This window comes from Trichechus manatus, unplaced genomic scaffold (assembly GCF_000243295.1).
Source record: "Trichechus manatus latirostris isolate Lorelei unplaced genomic scaffold, TriManLat1.0 scaffold00014, whole genome shotgun sequence".
Taxonomy (NCBI): domain Eukaryota; kingdom Metazoa; phylum Chordata; class Mammalia; order Sirenia; family Trichechidae; genus Trichechus; species Trichechus manatus.
Genome location: NW_004443950.1, coordinates 20284380 through 20307291, shown reverse-complemented (window position 1 = coordinate 20307291; position 22912 = coordinate 20284380). Strand labels below are relative to the sequence as shown.

The 22912-nt window shown below is 41.1% G+C and overlaps 1 protein-coding gene across 5 annotated transcripts in view; it reads left to right on the top strand.

Moving 5' to 3' along the window:
* The window catches only part of ZNF507 (zinc finger protein 507), a 46082-nt gene that overhangs the window by 2915 nt on the left and 20255 nt on the right, over window positions 1–22912 (top strand). For 3 of the 5 annotated variants that reach the window (XM_004371620.3, XM_012554202.2, XM_023726954.1), the window contains 3 exons: window positions 5270–7389; window positions 8861–8978; window positions 13073–13187. In XM_004371620.3, coding sequence (XP_004371677.1) covers window positions 5272–7389; window positions 8861–8978; window positions 13073–13187 — 2351 coding nt within the window. In that variant the 5' untranslated portion in view covers window positions 5270–5271. The remainder of the gene's footprint in view (window positions 1–5269; window positions 7390–8860; window positions 8979–13072; window positions 13188–22912) is intronic. The other 2 variants (XR_002823209.1, XM_023726955.1) reach the window with 1 other exon arrangement.

The following is a 22912-nucleotide window of genomic DNA, read 5'->3' as shown; positions in this document are numbered from 1 at the left end:
TCCAGTCTTAGACCATTAAGTCTGGTCTTCTTACTAGTATTTGAGTTCTGCATCCCATCGTTCTACTGCTCCATCAGGGACCCTCTGTTGTGTTCCCTAAAGAGACAGTTCTTTATAGCATATTGAATTGTCTTTATGTATACACAGAAAATTACAGCCTTTTCCCCAGTCCCACCTCAGCCCACATGAATTGTTCAACTTGTTGTTACTGGTGGTAACCACACTGCTGTAACTGAAAGGAACTAATTATAACTGAAAGGAACTAGTTAGATACACAAACCAAAGAGAAAATTATAAGGAAGTAATGACAACTGACATAATTTGGCTCTTAACTTTTCTTGGGAAAGGCATTAATTACAGGCTTTTGCCTAGGAATACTGTTGTTGAGGAAAGGTTTGAGAGACTCAGTGGAAAAGGTTGTCGGACTCTTCTGGTTTGGGATACAACTTTTATTTATTTGTTTGCTTGTTTACTTATTTGTTTTTAACAGTTCGATTTGTTTGGGCTAAACGTTGGTTTCTGTCTTAAAAATTCCAAACAAGAATTTCCAGTATGGCTGATTCCTTTCTAGTCTTCTCTCCGCCTAATGAACCTTCCTATTCAGCCATATTGATCTTTTCACTACCGCCTAGACAGCGTGCTTATTCTCTCTTCTAAAAAGATGGTAGTGTTATGGCTGCCTTCCTTGTCAGTCTTAACCCACTGTATTAACAGTATTCTAGGGAAGCAAATGGCACACTCAAATTAGGACAATTCAAGGAGGGTATACTTACAAAGATACTAATAATAAAGGTGCAGAAGTTGTATAAGGGAACCACAGGGGCTAATGCAGTTATCCAGAGCTAGCAGCATCAGGAGAATGGAGAGGTACCAGAACCAAAACCCGAAAAACCAAACCCGCTGCTGTCGAGTCGATTCTGACTCATAGCAACGAACCGAAAAGAGAGTCTTATAGAGCAGCCTGCCTAGAGAGAACTGGTCTCTGTCAAGGGACACAGCCAGACCAGGGTGACCTGGAGGGAGGGAACCAGGAGAATGAATATCATCATCTCACTCTGCTGCCTCCCTCTTATCTCCTGCCTTGGCTTGCCATTGGCAGAACTCAACCAGAAACCAGAGGGCATGGAGCCTGGAGAGGTAACCCCTCCAGGGACAGAGAGCCAAGTGGGGAAGAGGACACAGTGAGCCTAGAGGGACATGCCTATCCTTTGGGATCCAGTGCATGTCTTAACCCTTCATGAAGTCAGCTTACCTCCTAGCCCAAAAGGAGCTCTTCATTCTGTTTTAGGATTTGGCAGTTGACCTTTGTCTTGTGACTGTTTTACCTTGTGACTGATTGCATTGCTTAAAAGCTGTTATTCTTTTTAACTTCTAAATATGTTTGTCTTATCTACCTAACTTAGTTTTAAACTTTGAGTACTGTGAATTTTAAATTTTTTTCATTTTTTTTCTGGTACTTAGCATGGTGCCTTGCATGTAACAATTTTTTTGGTAACTTTTTATTATGAAACCTTGTAAACATTTACACAGATAGAAAGCACAGTACAGTGAACTTCTAGGTTTTCATTACTCAAATTCAATTACAAAACTTATCATTCTTATTTTATCTGTCTCCATCTCTTCCACCTCCAACCATGGTGATTTTTTTTTAAGCTGTGTTTACCCTGATCTCTTAGAGCCTCAGGAGAGTAACCCATTGCCACTGAGTCGGTTCCAACTCATAGCGACCCTATAGGACAGAGTAGAACTGCCCCATAGAGTTTCCAAGGAGCACCTGGTGGATTTGAACTGCCAGCTGCTGGGATCGTATTTGTACTCCTTACTTTTATGTCTTTAATTATTCAAATAAATTTTACTTCACTTATTGCAGTCCCTTATGTGTATATTTGTGTTAGTGGCCTAAGTGAGATTTTTGGGAAAACTTGAAGAACTAGCCTTAAGGTAACTTCCCCTGTGTGTATACTTTATTGTGAGCTGTTTATCTAACCTTCTTTTAACAGACTTTTGTTTTAATAAGATTTAACTTGTACATTGATTTTGCATGTGGACCCAAACTGGTTTTTCAGGTGTTTCTTGATGTACTTTATGTTGTCGTATCTGTCTTACAGCTGCCATTTCTGTACTTATCCCCACATGTATGCATCCTCTAAAATGAGATACTTACATAAATGTTCAGGGAAATTGGAGCATCTGCTGCAAGTTTCCATTAGCTCTTAATGCCTGAGCAGACACAGCTTTAAAAATCTGAATGTTTTGTCAGATTCTTTTGTATTCGTCTTTTTCTTGAAATAAGATGAACTCCTCCTTCTCTTCATTTCACTTTCTTTGTAAGGTTTATACTGAAATCTCCACAGGGAGCAATTTGCATTGTTCCGTCTCCCTCCTGTTCTATCATTAGTTAAGTAGAAGAGGGATAACAGGAGTCACCTTTGTAGCCCTGTGGGTGTGCACAGTGTGTTGAGCAAACATTCACTTGTCAGCCTCCAGACTATCAGTCAGTCTTTGTGGACATCACATTTTATGGGGAAAGAGACCTGAGGTCTACAGTAGAGTCTCATGTCGTGAACAGAAATTAAATGTTCGGGATCCTTGTTTTTAAACTTATTTTTTAAACTAATTTGCATTTAACAATTGAACGGAAAGAAATAAAATGTAAGCCTTAAGCGAATGACCCTGAAGGGGAGAAATCAGTAGTCACTTGGAGGATGAAAAGCCACAGCTGCTGTTGGCCAGAAGACATGGACTTACGAGGTCACAGAATGGTTTTCTGAAGAAAACCACCGTTCCCCCAGTAATCTTGTCTTTAGTGAGGTCAGACTGAGTGCAAAGATCCCAGACAACTTTTATTCTTTGTCCTTGAGAAAGGTGTAAAGGAGTTAGTCTTGAGAGGTAGTGCCTTCAGGTGGTTGAGGGGAGAATTTGGCGGAAGGTCAGTGGCGGGGGGCTCGTTTGGGAGCTGGGATAGCTGTCATTGTTGTAATGGCTGTGGAAGGCACATCCTAGAATAGAGGCAGTTAGAGGCAATTGGTGAGAAAAAGCTGATCCCCTCTAATCCACAGAGCAGAGTTAGGAAGGAGGGGTAAAAAAACCTGGTTGCTTTGCAACTGATTTTGACTCATGGTGACCCCATGTGTTACAGAGTAGAACTGAGCTTCATAGGGTTTTCTTGGCTGTAATCTTTACAGAAAGGAGCCCTGGTGGCACAATGATTAAGTGCTTGGCTGTTAACTGAAAGGTTGGCGGTTTGAACCCACCCAGTGGCTGTGCGGGAGAAAGACCTGGCAGTCTGTTCCTGTAAACATCATAACCTAGAGAACTCTGAGGGGCAGTTCTACTCTGTCACATGGGGTCCCTATGAGTCGAAATCGAATGGACATCACCTAACAACAGTCTTTACAGAAGCAGGTTGCCAGGCCTTTCTTCCATGGCACCGCTGGGTGAGTTCAGACCACCAACCTTTTGCTTAGTAGCTGATATCAAACCATTTGCACCAACCAGAGACCTAGGAAGGAGGGAAGGAGTAGTATTGAAGCAGAAAGTAAAGTGTTTGCATTTTTGCCTGACATGGACCTAGAGATAGAAAGCTGGTATGCGAGAGGGAGTAGAAAGTCAGAGAGGAAAAGCCAAAATTGCTGCCAAGACTTAATGTAGGCGAACAGGCACTGAAGCTGGTTAGAGCACTGGCAGGGTCTGGCAGGCCAGTTTAGATCCTGGCATAGTCCGAAGGGCCCTTCTCTGTTGGTTCCGCAGTCTGGAGGAGAGGAGCCGTGATTCACTACCTAAAATAAGAATTCAGAGTCTGTGACTAAAGTTTAAGAATAGTATGGGTCTCTGGTCTACAGCTAGTGCCATTAAAATTTTGCTGGCATTTATTGAATGTTGTGAGTAAGATTCCAGAATGCACCTAAAATGTGGAAAAACAAAACTTGTTGCTGGAAAAAAGCCTAAACTTAAAAATGTAATCCAAGTCAACAAATTAATCTCTTTTACGCCAAATGAAATGTTTGGAGGGGATGTGCTGCCAGGAAGTAAGAGAGTATTTGAGACTTAGACTGCAAGATTTAGGAGAATTTTATGTTTAGTGACTTCCTCGGCCATAGCGCATGATTAGAGTCTACAGATAACCCCTCCTGAGGACTCTGCTCATATCTGGACCAGAAACATGGCTGGGAAATCATTTTTCCCTTCTCTGATCCCCTTTTCCTTTCAGGAAAAGTAAAATACATATGTGTGGATGTGAGTAATAGTTGACCACTAATATAACCTCTAGGAAAAAACCACAGCATGGTTTGTGGTCGGGAAGAGAAATCTAAGGAAGTAAAAGAAGGAACTAGATCATTGCCTTTATTTAGTTTCATTTGCATTGTACTTCTCAAAATTCACTGTGCCTTTTACAGTAGATTCCAAAAAAAACAAACCGTTGCCCTCGAGTCAATTCCAACTTATAGCGACCCCACAGGACAGAGTAGAACTGCCCCATAGGGTTCCCTAGGAGCGGCTGGTAGATTCGAACCACTGTGCCACCAGGCTTCTGTGATTACAGTAGATTACCTGACTCTATTTCCACAATTTGAAGAGGGGAAAAAAAAAATTTGGTTTTAGTCATAAAAGCACTGGTTATATGTGGTGTTACAGTAGTTTTCTAAGAATTGTATCAGTCATGTATTGGCTTTGCAGAGTGGTATTTTACGGTACTTTGAGCTTGTTCCACACGCCTTGAGATGGCTCTGTTCCTTCAACCAGGGAATAGGAGTCGTCTTTCTGGGATTGTGCAAAAGAGGAGTACTGGTTAGGTCTGGCTGAATACTGAGGGGTAAGAAAGGAAACAAAGGAGATGCAGATTGTTCTAGTCATTTCCAAAGAAATAAGTGAAGGATGGAAAGATTTCCATCGTCAATAGAAAATAACATCACAAAGAGAAATTCTAAACAACTTAGGTCTATCTTGGGGATAGTCAGGTACATTGACATGAAGCTGTCAGCTTAGAAGATACTTAGATTAACTTAGATACTAAAATTGGCTCAGAGTTCCTGACTTACATATCTGTAATTATTCTATGGGAGCCTTGGTGGTGTGGTGCTTAAAGAGCTCTGCTGCTAACCAAAAGGTCAACAGTTCGAATCCACCAGCTGCTCTTTGGAAACCCTTTGGGGCAGTTCTGCTCTGTCCTGTAGGGTCACTATGAGTCAGAATCAACTCAACAGCAACTCACAACAGCTATTATTCTATAACCTGGTATTTCTCTCTGTTGTCCATTATCCTCTTTTAGATATGGAAGAAAGCAGCAGTGTTGCCATGTTGGTGCCAGATATTGGGGAACAGGAAGCTGTGTTGACTGCTGACACTGTCATCAGCCCATCATTGGAAATTGATGAACAAAGAAGAGCTAAAACAGACCCATTAATCCATGTTATCCAGAAGTTAAGCAAGATAGTGGAACATGAAAAGTCACAAAAATGTCTTTTAATTGGGAAAAAGCGCCCACGTTCAAGTGCTGCCACACCCTCTCTTGAAACCCAAGAACTTGATGAGGTCCCAGCTAAAGCAGCCCGGTCACCTGCTGCTGATATTGGAAGACTTGAAATGCCGCAGACAGATCTTATCCCTGATTCTCTTGCCCAGAGTGATGGGAAGGCGATGTCCTATCAGTGTAGCCTGTGTAAGTTTCTGTCCTCTTCTTTCTCTGTGTTGAGAGATCATATCAAGCAGCATGGTCAGCAGAATGAGGTGATATTAATGTGCTCAGAGTGCCATATTACATCTAAAAGCCAGGAGGAACTTGAAGCTCATGTGGTGAACGACCACGAAAATGATGCCAACACTCAGGCCCAGTCCAAAGCCCAGCAGTGCATAAGCCCCTCCAAGTCCTTGTGTCAGAGAGTCATTGAAAGAAATAAGGAAGCCATTCGTGACATCCCGGTAAATGTGGGCAATCCACAAACGGCATCCATGGCAGAAATGGGTAGGAGGAAATGGTATGCGTATGAGCAGTATGGCATGTATCGATGCTTGTTTTGTAGTTACACTTGCGGCCAGCAGAGAATGTTGAAAACACATGCTTGGAAACATGCCGGGGAGGTCGATTGTTCATACCCAATATTTGAAAATGAAAACGAGCCTCTAGGCTTGCTGGATTCTTCGGTGGCCGCTGCACCTAGTGGGGTCGATGCAGTAGTCATTGCTATTGGGGACAGTGAGCTGAGTATCCACAACGGGCCATCGGTTCAGGTGCAGATTTGCAGCTCAGAGCCATTATCATCTTTATCGCCTTTAGAAAAGAGTGCAGAAGGGGCAGTGCACCTAAGTCAGTCAATTGCCCTTGACCCTAGTGAGGAAGAAATGCTGGAGGTGATTTCTGACGTGGAGGAGAATCTGCGGGCTGATAGCCTTCTTTCATCAGCGCAAAAGATCATCAGTAGCAGCCCCAATAAAAAAGGCCATGTTAACGTGATAGTGGAGCGTTTACCAAGTGCTGAAGAAACTCTTTCACAGAAACATTTCCTCGTGAATGCTGAAATGGAGGAGGGAAAGAACCTGAGCCCTACAGAAGCCCAGATTGGGTGTGGAGGAACAGATGGCGTTTATCATGCTGATAAATGTACTGTTGATATTGGGGGGTTGATCATAGGCTGGAGCACTCCAGAGAAGAAAGACAGCGAGTTAATGAATAAAGGCCTGGCTACTGATGAGAATGCCCCACCAGGCCGAAGAAGGACAAACTCTGAGTCTCTCCGACTGCACTCACTGGCTGCAGAAGCCCTGGTCACAATGCCTATAAGAGCTGCAGAGCTAACGGGAGCCAGCTTGGGACACTATGGGGATATAAACCTTTTAGATCCAGACACCGGCCAAAGGCAAGTAGATGGTACTTTGGCGGCATATTCTAAAATGATGTCGCCGCTTAAAAACTCTTCAGATGGATTAACTAGTTTTAACCAAAGCAACTCTACCTTGGTGGCACTCCCAGAAGATAGGCAGGAATTGGCGGTCGGGCAAGTTAAGACAGGCATCAGCATGTCCTTACTAACTGTAATTGAAAAACTGCGGGAAAGGACAGACCAAAATGCCTCTGATGATGACATTTTGAAAGAGCTGCAGGACAACGCCCAGTGCCAGCCCAGCAGTGACCCGAGTTTGTCGGGAGGCAACGTGGTGGAATACATCCCTAACGCCGAGCGACCCTACCGCTGCCGCTTGTGTCACTATGCGAGTGGCAACAAGGGCTACATCAAGCAGCACTTGCGAGTCCACCGTCAGAGACAGCCATACCAGTGTCCCATCTGTGAGCACATCGCTGACAACAGCAGGGATTTGGAGAGCCACATGATCAACCACTGTAAAACGAGAATATACCAGTGCAAGCAGTGTGAAGAAGCTTTTCATTATAAGGTAAGGATGGCTTCATGAATTCTCTCGGGGAACGTCAGAATTTTAGAGCAAGGAGGTAACTTTGTGGATCTAGTCCTCCCACCTTATTTCATAGATAAGGAAGCACAGGCCCAGAAAAGTGTGATAATTGGCACAGGGGCTCCCTCCCAGCTGATTCCCGTGAGAGCTGGGATTCAGATCTAGGTCTTCAGGATGTCTGGTGCGGTGTTCTTTCCACCGCTTGCCGCCTCCTTAACAGCTGTGATTTGGGCGTTAGTGTTGAGTGTGTACACCTTTTTAACAATGTGTAGATTTTAAATTACAAGGGAATGTACGGTGAAGTGACATCATATGTTTAACTTACACAAATGTAACCCTACATCATCTGGGCAAAAATTATGTTTATTTTTCATCTTTACCTGTTCCCCAAATGCAAGTCATTCTCTTCAGCGGCTATACAACCAACGAACGGCAACTTATATCATTGCAAGTGGACTGTTGGACATATTGAAAGACAGTTCAGTAGAAATACAGCCAGGCGTGCTATGTTTTATGGGCAGTTTAAGAGACTGTCAAGGGTTATTTTAACAATATGTGATTTTCACCATATGTGCTGACCTGAGAGCCAGCAGCCAGCTAAAATGGTATTCTTTTGTAAAGGAAACTTGGATTCATTGAATCACTGGTTTAGAAACTTTCTTCTTCAATGAGTCAGTTGACTCTCTGGGGGCAAAATGTATTCCAGAGGGCTAACTGAGATATAGACTTTTTCTTCCAGATTATCCAGAGTTCGGGTCTAGCTGGTAGTAAGAAGGTAATCAGAAATAAAGCCTTTGGGTTGGAGGGTCACTGCCACTTGGGTTGCCCACATGAAATTCTGACCCAGCCTCAGGCCCCTGGACAAGTACCACATCCAAATGGGCTGTAAAGACAGACTCCAGAAGTTTCCTGGAGTGTCTTTTGCTGCTGCACTTTTGATTCCTGGGGCAGAGCTAGAGGAGGAGGATATTCATGGAGGAGGTGTTCCAAATAGTTCTCTCATACAGTTGGTTGATGTTCAAAGGGGAGGATGAGCAGGAGTCCTTTGGTCACTGATTGGTTTTATTTCTGTGAATGAAAGTGTTGAGGTGTTCTGAACACTCTGCTCTTGCCTTCTCTGGGTCTGCCAGAGGCTCAGTGAGCACGCACCTGTCGTGCATAAGCCCCTCCTGAGGCATCATAAGCCCCTCCTGAGGCAGTGGTGTCTTCCTTCCACAGAATGCAAACAGAAGCAACTGCCTTTTGATGAGATTGTGATTTCCCCAGTGTGTGTCCTTCTGTAAACTGTCAAATGTGTCAAATAATCTTTTAGAAGATTTGATTTTCCAATATTGTAATGTGTTTTAGATTCTAGACTGTGAACACAGCTAACCCCTTCTTGTCTATATAGCCTCCTAGTTACTGGGCATGTGTATTTATTGAAAATTACATTTAATTGCTCTCAATTTTTCAGAGTCAGCTGAGGAGTCATGAGAGAGAGCAACACAATCTTCCAGATACCTTGTCAGTAGCCACTTCTAATGAGCCAAGACTTCCCACCGATACAGCTGAAGGAAAGTGCATTCAGGAAGGTATCTGTGCTTTTTTTCTTTTTTTTTTAATATACATATAGGCTGCACTGATTGACATATGAAGTTTAAAAATGCCCTTAATTGTTTTGTGGGTTATTTTCAGGGTTACAGCCACATATATTCTCATCTGTTTTTATGCTATGGATGTTAGTGGACCTCATCCCTGTTTCTGAGGAAATTCCAAGTACTAATTCAAGTAAATACTACTGGGTCCTGGGTAAGAAGTGCTAGGTTAGTAAGCACTCAGCTTCAGCCCTGTAGGTAGCTACACAGGTGGAATGTATGCAGTGCCCTAAGAGCCGGGCTGCAGCACGAACTCGTAGACGTCGAACTGGTAGACGTCAACAGACCAGCAAGCCCAGCAGCTGCAGCACAGGGGGCAAGCCGCCTGCCCCTCTCGCAGGACCAGTTGACCCACTGAAGACGTAGCTTTTGCAGATGGTAAGCCCCCACCTCAGACTCTAGTGGCGGCTTCCTGCTGTGATCTTGTCCAAGTATGACTGCCAGATTTCACCTGCATTATTTAAAACACACACGCGCGCAGGATCTTCTGATGTGCTAGTTAGGTACCAGTTGGCTGAATTTCTGGTAACAGGAATATTAGAGTGAAAAGATTTAATTAGAGTTCCATGAAAAGGCGGATGCCACATCCGGAGAATTAAGGATAAAGCATAATAGCTGTGCTTCCTTGCATCAGCTCACTTAAATTGATATACTTTTAAATGTCTCAAGTGTGGTACATAGTGTTTATGGGAAATAAAACATATTGGGGTGACTTTCCTCTCTAGATTTCCTAAGAATTAAAGTTAGAGACGACCACAGAGTAAAATGTTTTACTGTAATGTTTCATTAAATTATACCGCAGAAAGCATAACTGATTCTAGAATGTTTCTGAAAGAACTGATTTTGACACCACTGTAGCACCACAATTCCCTTGTCAAACAGATGTCATCCCTGTAAAACCGTCCAAAACAAAAGGAGTTTATGACATAGCATCTGTTTTTGCGATCAGTGGCTGAGCTGAAACAGTTTGGTTTCCTTTTTACAAAATAACCCTAAATGCCTCCTTTTATTTTAATTCATTATGTTTCCATATCCCCTTTAAAGGAGACATTTGATATGACTGGATCATAAATCCCTAATGAAGAATTAAAGTCTGTACTTCTCAGTGGCACCGCCTGCAGTTAATACAGTGTTGGAATATGTCTTTCTAGCACCATCTTGAAAAGCAGTATTTTTAAACTGCCCAGTTGGGCTAACAGGTTAAAACTCTTCATTGTAGCTTATGTTCGCAATAAAAAGATAAAAATACCAGCTCAAAATAAAAATAACCAGTTCACACTTCACAGCATCTGTCTACCATATTCCATTTTGTGGCATCTTTTCTTCGTGGATCATACTCTTTTTTTTCTTGGAGTTACATGTATAGATTTTAAATTGCTTGCCTCACCCCCACACAGCACCCCTCCTCCCCACCCCCCTCCCCCAACTTGGCTCCTTTTGCTTTTTTCTGTCTTCGTAGTGCAACAGCTCAGATGACTGATACCTTCCTGCATACTTACACCTAATGAAATTGTTCTTAGTTGCCATGGAATCAATTCCAACTCATGGCGACCTCGTGTGCAGAGTAGACCAACTCCATAGGGTTTTCAGGGCTTTGACCTTTCAGAAGCGGGCCTGTCTTCTGGGGCACCTCTGGGTGAGTTCAAACCGCCAACCTTTCAGCCAGTAATCGAGCACTTAACCATTTGCACCACCTAGGCCCCTCTTAATAAAGAACTGGTACTTTATTGATTCAGTAGTAGGTATTTCAGAATCTGGCTGTTAGGCCAAAAAACAAGTTTTTGGCTCACAAAGAAGGTAAAAATAATTCACGGTTTGTTGAAACATCTTTAACTGTTCAGTAAACTGATGAAACAAGAGGGGGGGTGCGAGTCTCTGTGGCAGCCAGTCTCTGCCCATTGCGACAGCACAGAGAAGCAGGCCATGTTGTAGTCTCTTAGGCCCAGTGTAGTTAGACTTCAGACATTGGCTCAACCAAAAGGCATGGAGCGCCTGTCTTGTGCTGGGCACTGTGCTAGGTGCTAGGAGTACATTGAAGACATCACTGCCCTTGAGGAACCCCGCCTGGTGAAGAAGACAGAACGTATGTCAGCCAATCCCACAAATGCTCTGTGAGAGCTGTGGGCAAAGCACTTTCATATAGTGTTTCTTCGTGAAATTTAATTACATTGTTCTTTATTGGAAACCTCCAAGTTGCCAAGCCTTGGGGAGTCACTGTAAGCAAAACAGGCAGATCCCTGCCCTCGGGGAATGTACAGATTGGTGATAGGACTGAGACTTCACGCAAACACGCAGGTAATAGACTGCAGCGAAGGAAAGATACAGGGAAACTGTTAGCCAGGTTCTAGCACTTCCCTTTTATAGCTGAGGAAACAGACCACAAAAGGTAAAATAGTTTGCCCAGGATCACACTGGTAGTAAGTGGCAGAACAAGGACTAAACCCAAGTTTGTGAACTTCAAATTCAATATTCTTTCCATTGGAAACAGTTGCTTAAAGTAGCACAGGCGCTCATTCTGTGCTATATTAAGTTTTTCCATCTGTCATTTTTATTAGTTGTCATTGATCTGTAATATTTCTCACACAAAACCATTATCCAATATTTCACACTTCGTTTTTTTTCAGAGTTTTTTAAAAATTGTATTTGGAACAGTGCCACTTGTAATCAAGTCCAAGTTTTTAACCTACCAATTAAGAGCAATGCTTAGATGATAATCATGATTAGTGTGTATATTAATGTTATAGATTTATACTGGGAAATTAGGACATTTTGTTCTGCCTGGCAGCAGTTACTAGCAGAAGAAAATTTCAATTTTAGAAAGCTTAAATTTAACTGAAGTATTTTCTTTGTTTTTCTGAAATTTCAGTGTGGGTTTTCTTTTGTACCACCAATTTTACGTTTATGCACCGAGTCTTCTCCCTAAGCTTTCTTCCGGCAGAGCCACACACAGCCCTCCCTCCCTGTTCTGCCTTATTCTGGAGCTTCCTTTGTTTCTGAATATAAGGTAGTCAGGGGTGAATAGCCTGTGGACTTTATGCTGACGGAAGAGTAAATACAGCTTTGAATATCTTCAGGAGACAGTTTCATAGAATCGAGTCATTCAACCTGTATTGTAGCAACCTTACCCCAACTTGAATTTCCCAGCCTTGTTGTTGCAGGGAGCCCTGGTGGCGCAGTGGTTAAGAGCTCGGCTGCTAACCAAAAAGTTGACAGTTCGAATCCACCAGCCGCTCCTTGGAAACCCTATAAGGCAGTCTACTCTTTCCTATAGGGTCTCTGAGTCAGAGTCGACTCGACGGTAACGGGTTTGGTTTGGTTTGTATTGTTGCAGGGTGAGTTTAGTAACATGGCCTGTTTCCATTGGATCCACGTTCCTTGGATTTCAGAGAGCTGCATATTCACATTCTCATGACCTTTACCCTTGTTACCTGTCAGTTTATTAGATATAATTATACTATGTTATATAGCACGTCATTTGCAGTTGATTTTCCTTCCTTAGTTGCATTGATAGCTGTCATTTGATTATAAACAAAGGAAGCCCACAGGGTGAAAAAGCTTTAGGCTTTTTATATTGAGCTTGTTATATATACTTTGTAGCCACACTTTATAATATTGGACTATAGTATTAAATTACTGCTTCTTGGTAAATCACTGTTTCCTAAAGACAATATATTCAACTTTGGTTAGATTTCAGATCATCAGTGTGTCTCGTAAATTAGCTACTGCATAGTCAGCAAGACAGCTAGGACAAGAGGTCATTATGGTTCTCACATTTTGTACAAGGTTATAGAGAAACCAGCCCAACCAGTTTATGTCGACAAATCAGACTGTTCAGTTTATATCCGCTAAGAGTCCGGATGCAGGAGAGCCTGGAAACTCACATTCAAACTGGTTAACTTTAAGTGGTGAGAAAGCCTTGATTTAAGTGTTAAATACTGTGTGGTATAAATATTCATTTACAATGGAATGTAAATGCTGTCATTTGAATCTTATCAAAGCATGCCGCTAAAATTCTGAAATACCTTGTCTAGGGAATAAGTCTTCAGTCCAGAAACAGTATAGATGTGATGTGTGTGATTATACAAGTACAACATATGTTGGTGTCAGAAACCACAGACGAATCCATAACTCTGATAAGCCATACAGGTAAGTGTGATGATACTAGAGTTTCAATGCTTGTATTAAAATATTTTATTTTATAGTAGAGAAAAAAAAGTAGAAATAATTAAAAATTCATAACACTTGTTTAAACACAGGTTAAGAGCTAAGAAACTTTCACTTATGATTTCATGAGTATTGTGTGGTTTGTTAAGGAGTATGAACTTGAAGTTCGAGTCTTAGGACAGTAAGCATTTTACCTCGTTGGAAGATAGGAAGGTGTCTACATCTGTGAGTTTTGTGTTTTCAGTTTCATTTGGGTGTAAATTTTCATAACAGTTTCAGTTTTTAGAGAACATTTCAGTAAGCTGGCAGCTAGGTACTCAATATCCCAGCAGAAGGTCCTTAAAATTTAAGAGCAGCAAAATTTCCTATGAACGATTACATTTTTTAAAATTAAGCTATCGTGTGTAAAATAAGATCGTTTAATTTTGGTCCTTGATTTTTCACAAAAGTCACTTCTAATGTATATTTTCAGAAAATATAAGCATTCAGAGTCTATCAAGACAGGCTAATAAACAGAAATAATTATTATAAACTTTGTAAACTGTTTGTTGTTTACGTACAGTAAAGCTGCAGACAGTTTGTCTGGCTGTCACAGAGCAGTTTGTTGTGCTTGCAGACATGATGGAACATTTGGTAGGCCCCCACGTCAGAGCTAAGCCAGTCACCATGACAGATAGCGCTAGACAATGGATCTGAGCTCTTTTAACCCCCGTCAAAACTTGTTTCACATTTTAAAGCTTTCACACAGGTGAGTGTGGGAAAGTAAATGTATTCATATTAAAATGAAAACGAACCGATGCCATAGAATATCATTGTTTGTCCCTATAATGTAGCACTCTCTCTGTGGTTTTCAATATTTAAAATACGCTTAATTTGCTCACCAGCAGACTTACCGTATAATCACTCTTCAGGCAGTACATCTGTTTGCAGAGTCTCGTAACTCTGTGAAAGTGTTTGACCTTGCCTTAGCATCTTCTGTTATTTTTTCAAATATTTTCAAATTAGGATCCCTAGGAAAGACTTTTTCCCAAGTATATTGAAAGCTGTCGTTAAGCATTATTAGCGGTAACTCAGTGCCACAAATTCTAGCTAAGGAGTGATACGGTGGTATTGGCCATGAATCATCTTGTATGATTTGCATTAGGACATGTTTAGGGGATCGTGAGGGAAACGGGACACCAGTTCACCAGATTGGAGGAGAAAGCTTTGCCTCTTATCTTTTGGGTGTTTTTATTCTTGAATTTAATGACGTACCATTGCCAGATGCATGTGATCTGGGCATGAGTAACATAATATTCTCTAGATTCTAGAATTAGACTGTTCATTCGTTCATAGAGAAATATTTATTGAGCAACTATTACGTTCCAGGAGTTGTGCTAGGCTCTTGGACTATAGTCATAACAAAAAGTATTATCCCTACCATCAGGGAGCTTGTAGACAAACAGTAAACAAGTAAACTCACGAGTATATAATTATGATAAATTTATGAAAGAGGTTAATGATTGGTTCTAGTTCTCTAGAGGAAATTGATTTCCTTTTGAGCCAGATTTTTTGACAGTTACTTACCAAATAAAGGTTTATCTTTTTGGTGTCTTAGGGATTATGTTTTCTTATATTCTGAAAATAGTCGTGCATTCATAGGATTGGTTATTATTGTTCTTGAGTCTTCCTGCCATCAGACAACATCCTGCCATATCCTCTCGTTACAACATCAGAAAAGTCTCCGTGTTGTTTTCCAAAGCTGTTCTCACTGTGTGTCACTTGGTCCGGCCTGAGTGTTTATGTCTTAGAAAAAAATGTTGTCCCCCCTCCCCCACCATGTACGATAATCGTTTCTAACTGTTTCTCAAAAGTCTTATTTTCACCTTTCCAATCTCATGACTCTCCCTTTGATCCCCTCTGAACGCTGCACATCTTCCTTTGTCTTCATGGGGTCTGCACTCTGTAGAGCATTGTGGATTAAATACTCAACTTCAGTATGTTTCTAGGACATTCTATTCGTTGTCATATACTGCTTGCCTTAAGCTGAGCTATTAATCGTAGCCTTCCTGATGTTTGGTGTAATCAAGGTCTCATAGTTGTTTTTCTGGCTTATTTCATATCTGCTGCTTTCAATTTTGTTGTCTGGCTCACTTATGGTTAGGATTTGGGCTTGTTTTCTCAGAATCCATACCCTGTGCGTTTCTGATTCCCTACTTGTTGTTAAAAAAAAAAAAAACTAAGTAGCTAAGGTGAATTTCTTACAACTTCTAAAGTCTTTGCACAGGGGCCCAAAAGGTTCACCAGGCATTTGAACATGCCTCTTGGTCACTATGAGTCAGAATCGACTCGATAGCAACAGGTTGGTTGGTTGGTTTTCTTTTAAGAAGTAGTACATTTTCTGCAGTAATGATACCTGTTCCTTTCCCTTGCTGTTGCTGTTCCAGCCCTTCACTTTTTTATGTGGTCTGAGCAGTATAGCTCCATGTATAAGAATCCTGGCTCTGGGGACAGGCAGTCCTGGGATTGACTCTGAACTCTCTCACTTACGAGATTTGTGACCTGGGGAAAATTATTTTACCTCTATGCTTGGTTTTGTCATTTATAAAATGAGGATAATTAAACTCTGTAGTACTTAGCATATGTAAGTTTCTAGCACATGATAGGCACCCAGTAAATGATAGCTGCCTAATAGTTATTGGGCCCAGTTTGTACCCTCACCTTTGTCAATGATTCATTGTCCAATCTAGAAAAGAAAAAAAAAAAAAGGGAGAGGGAGGGGGCTGTTGACCTCTCATCGTTTGGGAAACAAAGAAAAGTAATTTGTTCCTGGGGAGGCGGGCGGGCGGGCTGGCAGGCAGGCAGGCAGGCAGGCAGAGAGGCATCGCTTATTTTATAAGAGAGCTGCTGGGCCCAGGTAGAAATCCTATCACTGCTGACGTCTCCATGCCTGTGTCAGGCTGCGTGGAGGCAACCCAGTATTCCAAGGAGCACCCACACTTTAGATTCCCAGGCGTGGGCCACATACCTCTGACCAACTGGATGACTGTGGAAACATTATTCCTGGCTAAGTCTCCTTTTCCATGTGAAACTGGGGAGAATACTGCTTAGCTCATAAGGCTTTGTGAGGACTGAGTTAAGTTTATAAAGCATGCAGCATGTTACCAGGTGCATTGAAGGGGCTGGTTCCCTTCTCTGCTCATGAAGTCTTGAGATCGCCTCAGAAACCCTGTCCTCACTGCAGAAGGAAGAGAGCTGATTTCTGTCTCTACATAAGGACAGGGCAAGGTGAAAATGGCATTGTCCCATCCCAGTCCCTAGCAAATGCAGCAAACTTTGTTTTTTAAAGCTTTATTAAGTAACGCTCTATGTAAGCCACATATCAATGATAGTTGTAACTGATATTTATGATATTTACCCCAAAGTTACTGAAAGGTTCCGTCCAGAATTTACAAATGTTAGCATGTCATCCGTTAAGTTGAATATCACAGAACTAGAATTGCCCTGATTTACATCCCATAACACCAGTTTTGTGACTATTTAGCTAGAGACAGAAGAACAAAACCAAGTTGCCAAGTTTCCTTGTAACCGTATGGCATTGACCTCATTAAGAAGCACATTTTGTGTTGGTGCTCAGGTTTTCCAAACTGTGCCGTGGTGAGGAGACACCATGGTATAGAGGGCATTACGTGGGCCTTGGGCTGAAATACTTGGCACACTGCCTGGCACATAAACCCATAACCCATTGCCGTCAAGCTGATTCTGACTCATAGCGACCCTATAGGACAGAGTAGAACTGCCCCATAGGGTTTCCAAGGAGCGGCTGGTGGATTCGAACTGCCGACCTTTTGGTTAGCAGCTGAGCTCTTAACCACTGCACCACGATGAGATACCACCTCACCCCCACTAGAATGGCAATGATGAAAAAAATGGAAAGTAATGTATTGGCAAGTTTGTGGAGAAACTGGAACCCTCATCCATTGCTGGTGGGAATGTAAAATGGTACTGCCACTGTGGAAAACAATTTGACAGTTCCTTAAAAAGTTGAACATAGAACTACTATACGACCCAGAAATCCCAATCCTAGATACATACCCAGAAGAAGTGAAGACAAGAATACAAACAAAAACCTGTACACTAATGTTCGTTGCAGCACATTTCATAATAGCCAAAACATGGAAACAACCGAAATGTCTATCAGCAGATGAATGGAGAAACAGAATGTGCTGTGTACATACAATGGAATGTTACACAGCCATAAAGAGAAATGAAGTTTGGTTGCATGCCATAACATGGATCAACCTTGAAAATATTATGCTGAGTGAAATAGTTGCTAAAGGACAAATGCTGTATGATCTCACTTATATGAAATATTCAAATACGTGATGATGTTGTTAGGTGTCGTCCAGTCAGTTTTGACTCATAGTTGACGCCATGTGACAGAGTAGAGCTGCCCCATAGAGTTTTCTAGGCTGTAATTTATGGGAGCAGATTACCAGGTCTTTCTGCTGCAGAGCCACTGGGTGGATTCGAAATGCCAACCTTTTGATTAACAGCCGAGCTCTTAATTGTTGGCAGCACCCGAGGTCCTTAAGCAAATACATAGAAACCAAAAATTATTAGTGATTACCAGGGGCAGGAGGGCAGGGAAGGGGGCATTTACTTAAGGGGTAGTGAGTTTGTGTCAGTGGTGGTGGAATATTTTGGAAAAGAATAGTCATAATGGCACAACATGAAAAATGTAATCAGTTTCATTAAATTGTAAACTTGAAAGTTGTATTGGTGAATGTTTTGGTGTGTATATTTTCACCACAATTTAAAAAACAATTAATACTAGAATGAGTTAGGAAGTGTTCCTTTTATATTTTTTGGAAGAGTATGAGAAGGATAGGTGCCAATTCCTCTTTAAATGTTTGTATAGTTCCCTAATGAAGCCATCTGGTCCTGGGCTTTTCTTCATTAGAAGTTTTTAATTACTGATTCAATATCCATACTTGGTATAGGTCTATTCAGATTTTCTATTTCTTCTTGAGTCAGTTTTGGTAGTTTGTGTGTTTCTCCGAATTTATCGATTTCATCTAAGTTGTCCAATTTGTTGATGTACACTTGTTCATAATACTGTCATGATCTTTTTATTTCTGTAAAATTGGTAGTGATGTCCCCACTTTCATTTCTGATTTTAGTAGTTTGGTCTTCTCTTTTTTCTTAAGTTGCTTTAGCAAAAAGTTTGTCAATTATGTTGATCTTTTCAAAGAACCAACTTTTAATTTTTCTCACTTTTTTTTTCTATTTCGTTTATCGCCACTCTGATCTTTATTGTTTCCTTCCTTCTTCTAGCTTTGAGTTTACTTTGTTCTTTTTTTCTAGCTCCTTACATTGTAACATTGTTATTTGATACCTTTCTTCTTTTAATGTAGATATTTTACAGCTGTAAACTTTTTTCTTAGTACTGCTTCCACTGCACCTATAAATTTTGGTATGTTGTGGTTTTGTTTTCATTTGTCTCTAGGTATTTTCTGATTTCCCTTTTAATTTGTCCTTTGACCCATTGGTTGTTTATGAGTTTGTTGTTTAATTTTTACATAGTTGTGAATTTTCCAGCTTTCCTTCTGTTACGGATTTCTGGTTTCATTCCATTGTGATCAGAAAAGATACTTTGTATGATTTCAGTCGTTTTATTCAGACTTGGTCTTTGTTCTAAAATATGGTCTACTCTGGAGAATGTTCCATGTGCGCTTGAGAAGAATGTATATTTGTGTTGTTGTCGAGTAGAGAGTTCTGTGTATGTCTGTTAAGTCTAATTGGTTGACAATGTTGTTGGAGTCCTCTATTTTTTTTATTGATCTTCTGTCTGGTTGTTCTGTCCATTATTGAAAATTGAGTATTGAAGTCTCCAACTATTATTGTGCAGGTGTCTATTTCTCTCTGTCAATTCTGCCAGTTTTTGCTTCATGTATTTTGGGGCTCTGTTGTTAGGTGCATATTTGTTTATAATTGTTATATCTTCTTGCTGCATGGACCCTTTTATCATTATATTATGTCCTTCTTTGCCTCTTGTAACCTTTTTGAATCAAAGTCTATTTTGTCCAATAATAATATAGCTAACCCAGCTCTCTTTTAATTACTATTTGCATGGAATATCTTTTTATATCCTTTTACTCAACCTCCTTGTGTGTATATCTAAAGTTGAGTCTCATGGACAGCATATACATGGATACTTTTTTTTTGTTTTTGTTTTTTGGTCCAGTCTGCCAATTTCTGGCTTTTAATGGGAGAGTTAAACCCATTTACATTTAAAATAATTGCTGATAAGGTTTTACTTCTGACATTTAAGTGTTTGTTTTCTTCATATCTTACATGTTTTTGTAGTGTACTGTTTTGATTCCCTTTTCTTTCCTGTATATTTTTTAGTTATTTTCTTAATGGTTACTTCAGGGATTACAATTAACATCTTAAACTTATAACAACTTAGTTTTAATAATAGCAACTTAGTTACAATAATGTACATACACTCTGCCCCTCTACATCTTTGTTCTTTCCCCTTCACGTCGTTACTGTCACAAATTACATTTCTGAAGTACGTTCTAACAGATTTATAATTGTTGGTTCATGCTCTTGCCTTTTATATCATATCTGAAAAAAGTGAAGTTACAAACCAAAAGTACATTAATACCAGCATTTATACTTAGCTATGTAGATAAGTTTACCAGTTCTTTCTTTCTTTTATGGCTTTGAGTCACTATCTAGTGTCTTTTTATTTCAGCCTCAGGAAGTCCCTTTAGCATTTCTTGTAGGGCAGCTCTGCTGGTAATGAATTCCCTCACCTTTTGTTTATCTGGGAATATCTTAATTTCTCCTTCATTCTTAGAGAATAGTTTTCCAGATAGAGAATTCTTGATTGGCAGTTGTTGTTGTTTTTCCTTTCAATGGGTTAAATGTTTCATTCCACTGTCTTCTGGCCTCCACGGTTTCTGATGAGAAAACAGCCGTTGATCTTATTGAGGTTCCCTTGTATGTAACAATTTGCTTCTGTCTTGTTACTTTCAAGATTCTCTGTTTGGTTTTCAACAATTTGGCTATAAAGTGTCTCTTTGAGTTTATTCAGTTTGGAGTTTATTGAGCTTCTTGGATGTGTATGTTTATGTCTTTCATCAAATTTGGAAAGTTTTCAGCCATTATTTCTTCAAAAGAATTTTTTTTTTTTTTTTTTTTTGCCCCTTTCTCTCTTCTACTTCTGGGATCCCTATAATGCTTATGTTGTCCCCTAAGTCTCTCAGGCGCTTCATTTTTCTTTATTCTTTTTTCTTTCTGCTCCTCGGACTCAAAACGTTAGTTTTCTTTTCTTCAAATTTGCTGATCCTTTCTTCTGCATGTTCTAATCTACTGGTTGAATGCTCGTGAATTTTTCATTTTAGTTATTACACTTTTGAGCACTAGAATTTCTGTTGGGTTCCTTTTTATAGTTTCTGTCTCTTCTTGAAATTCTTATTTTGTTCGTGCGTCATTTCCCTTACTTATTTTTTCATGATTTCCTTTAGCTCACTGAGCATATTGAAGACAATTGATTTAATCTCTTGACTAGTAATTCCAGTGTGTGGACTTTCTCTGGGACAATTTCTGTCAAATTCTTTTTTTCCTATAAATGGATGATACTTTCCTGTTTGTTTGTATGATTTGTAATTTTTTTGTTGAGAATTGGGCATTCTGGATGTTATAGTGTAGTAACTCTGGAAATCTGATTATCCCACTTCTCAGTGATTATTGTTGTTACCTGATGAAAGCTTTGGAGCCCTGGTGACGCAGAGGTTAAGAGTTCGGCTGCTAACCAAAAGATCGGCAGTTCGAATCCACCAGCCGCTCCTTGGAAACCCTATGGGGCAGTTCTACTCTGCCCTACAGGGTCGCTATGAGTCAGAATTAACTCATCAGCAGTGGGTTTTGGTTTGGATGAAAGCTGCAGTTGTCTGTTTAGTGACTTTTTGCAAAGTACATTTTCCAGTTGTGTGTGGTTACAAAAAGTTTTTGTTCTGTTATCTCTGCAGTTGGCCTGACAGATTTCGCCAAGATAAACAAAATAGTACTGACCCTTTAAGTCCCTGCTGCTGGGAGAAGCCACTGCTACAAACCGATTAACCCAGTGCCCTCAAGTCAGTTCTGACTCATAGCGACCCTGTAGGACAGAGTAGAACTGTCCCATAGGGTTTCCAAGGAGCGGCTGGTGGATTCGAACTGCCGACGTTTAGGTTAGCTGCCGAACTCTTAACCACTATGCCACCAGGGTTTCCAAAGAAGGCCGAAACTATGGCAGTCATCTGCACAGGTCTCTCAAGGCACCACCCAACCAACCCAAATGTATAACCCCAAGTCCTCTAAGGATAAGGTTCCCATTACCTCTCCTGCCACCAGCCACCCACTCTAGGAACTCAGGCCATCGTCCCCACCACCCCGCTGGGGCTGAGGAATGGGGGATGATAGCCAGTTGGCAGATGTGGCTCACCTACAAAAGATAAGCAGCCTCTCCCTTCATCAGGCACACCACTGGATGATATAAATGTCCAGCCAGGCTCCAGAGTTCCCAATAGTTCATTACAATTGCGCTTCCCAGTGCAATTGTTGTGGTGGTGAAAGGACCAACCCCTAGAGCTTCCTGTTTGGCCATTTTTATCTGATTTTGAGTTTTTGAAATAGCCTGGTGAATAAGATAGATGATAAAATTGGGGTAAAAATGTGTGCTTATAAAATAATGAGCCTGGTTTTCAGTGATGGCACATCAGTTGGGTCAAAAATACTATGTGCTTATGATGGAGCCCTGATGGCGCAGTGGTTAAGAGTTCAGGCTGCTAACCAAAAGTTCAGCAGTTCGAATCCACCAGCCGCGCCTTAGAAACCCTCTGGGGCAATTCTACTCTGTGAGGTCATTATGAGTCAGAATCAACTAGTGGCAATGGGTTAGGTTGGTTGGTTGGTTGGTTGGTTGGTTTTTTAGTGATAGTGAGCATGTTTTTCCGATATAGCACATAAACTAAAAGAAAAATTTCAAATGATCATTCCAGAAAGGTTTTAAGCAGTGACTGCATTTTGGAAGTGACAGGGTTTGCTTTCAGTGTTGTCAGTCATTGTATAAAGTCTGGTCTTTGTACAGATATATTAGAAATGATAATAATAGCTTACGAGTTTGTTTTTGTGGGCTAGACAATGTGATGAGCACTCAATATGTTCAGCTCACTTAATCCTCCCAACAGCGCAGTACTTAGGAATATTACTTTCCTCATTTTACAGGTAGGGAAACAGAGGCTGAGATAGATGAAATAACTTTTGCCAGGCCACACGGGTGGCAGAGCCAGGGTGTGAACCCTTGCTCCTAACAGCTTTGCCATCCTATCTGTCTCTGCTATGCCAGAGAGAACTCTTCATGAGGTGTACAGCTGCTGTGGGCGATACCACCCCCGATGTAGTGGTGTGAAACAACTATCATGCTTCAGAATTCTGTGGGTCAGGAGTTCGGAAAGGACATCGTAGGGATGGCTTGTCTCTATTCCACAGGTCTAGGGTCTCAGCAAGGAAGGCTTGAAGGCTGGAGGTGACTCAGACAGCCAGACATTGCAGTCGTCTGAAAGCTCCATCACCACAGCCAGGTGGTGGTTCTGGCATTGACTGGGGACCCAGCTGGAACACGTACACATGATTTCTCCACGTGGACCGTCTGGGTGGGCTGGTTGACACGTACA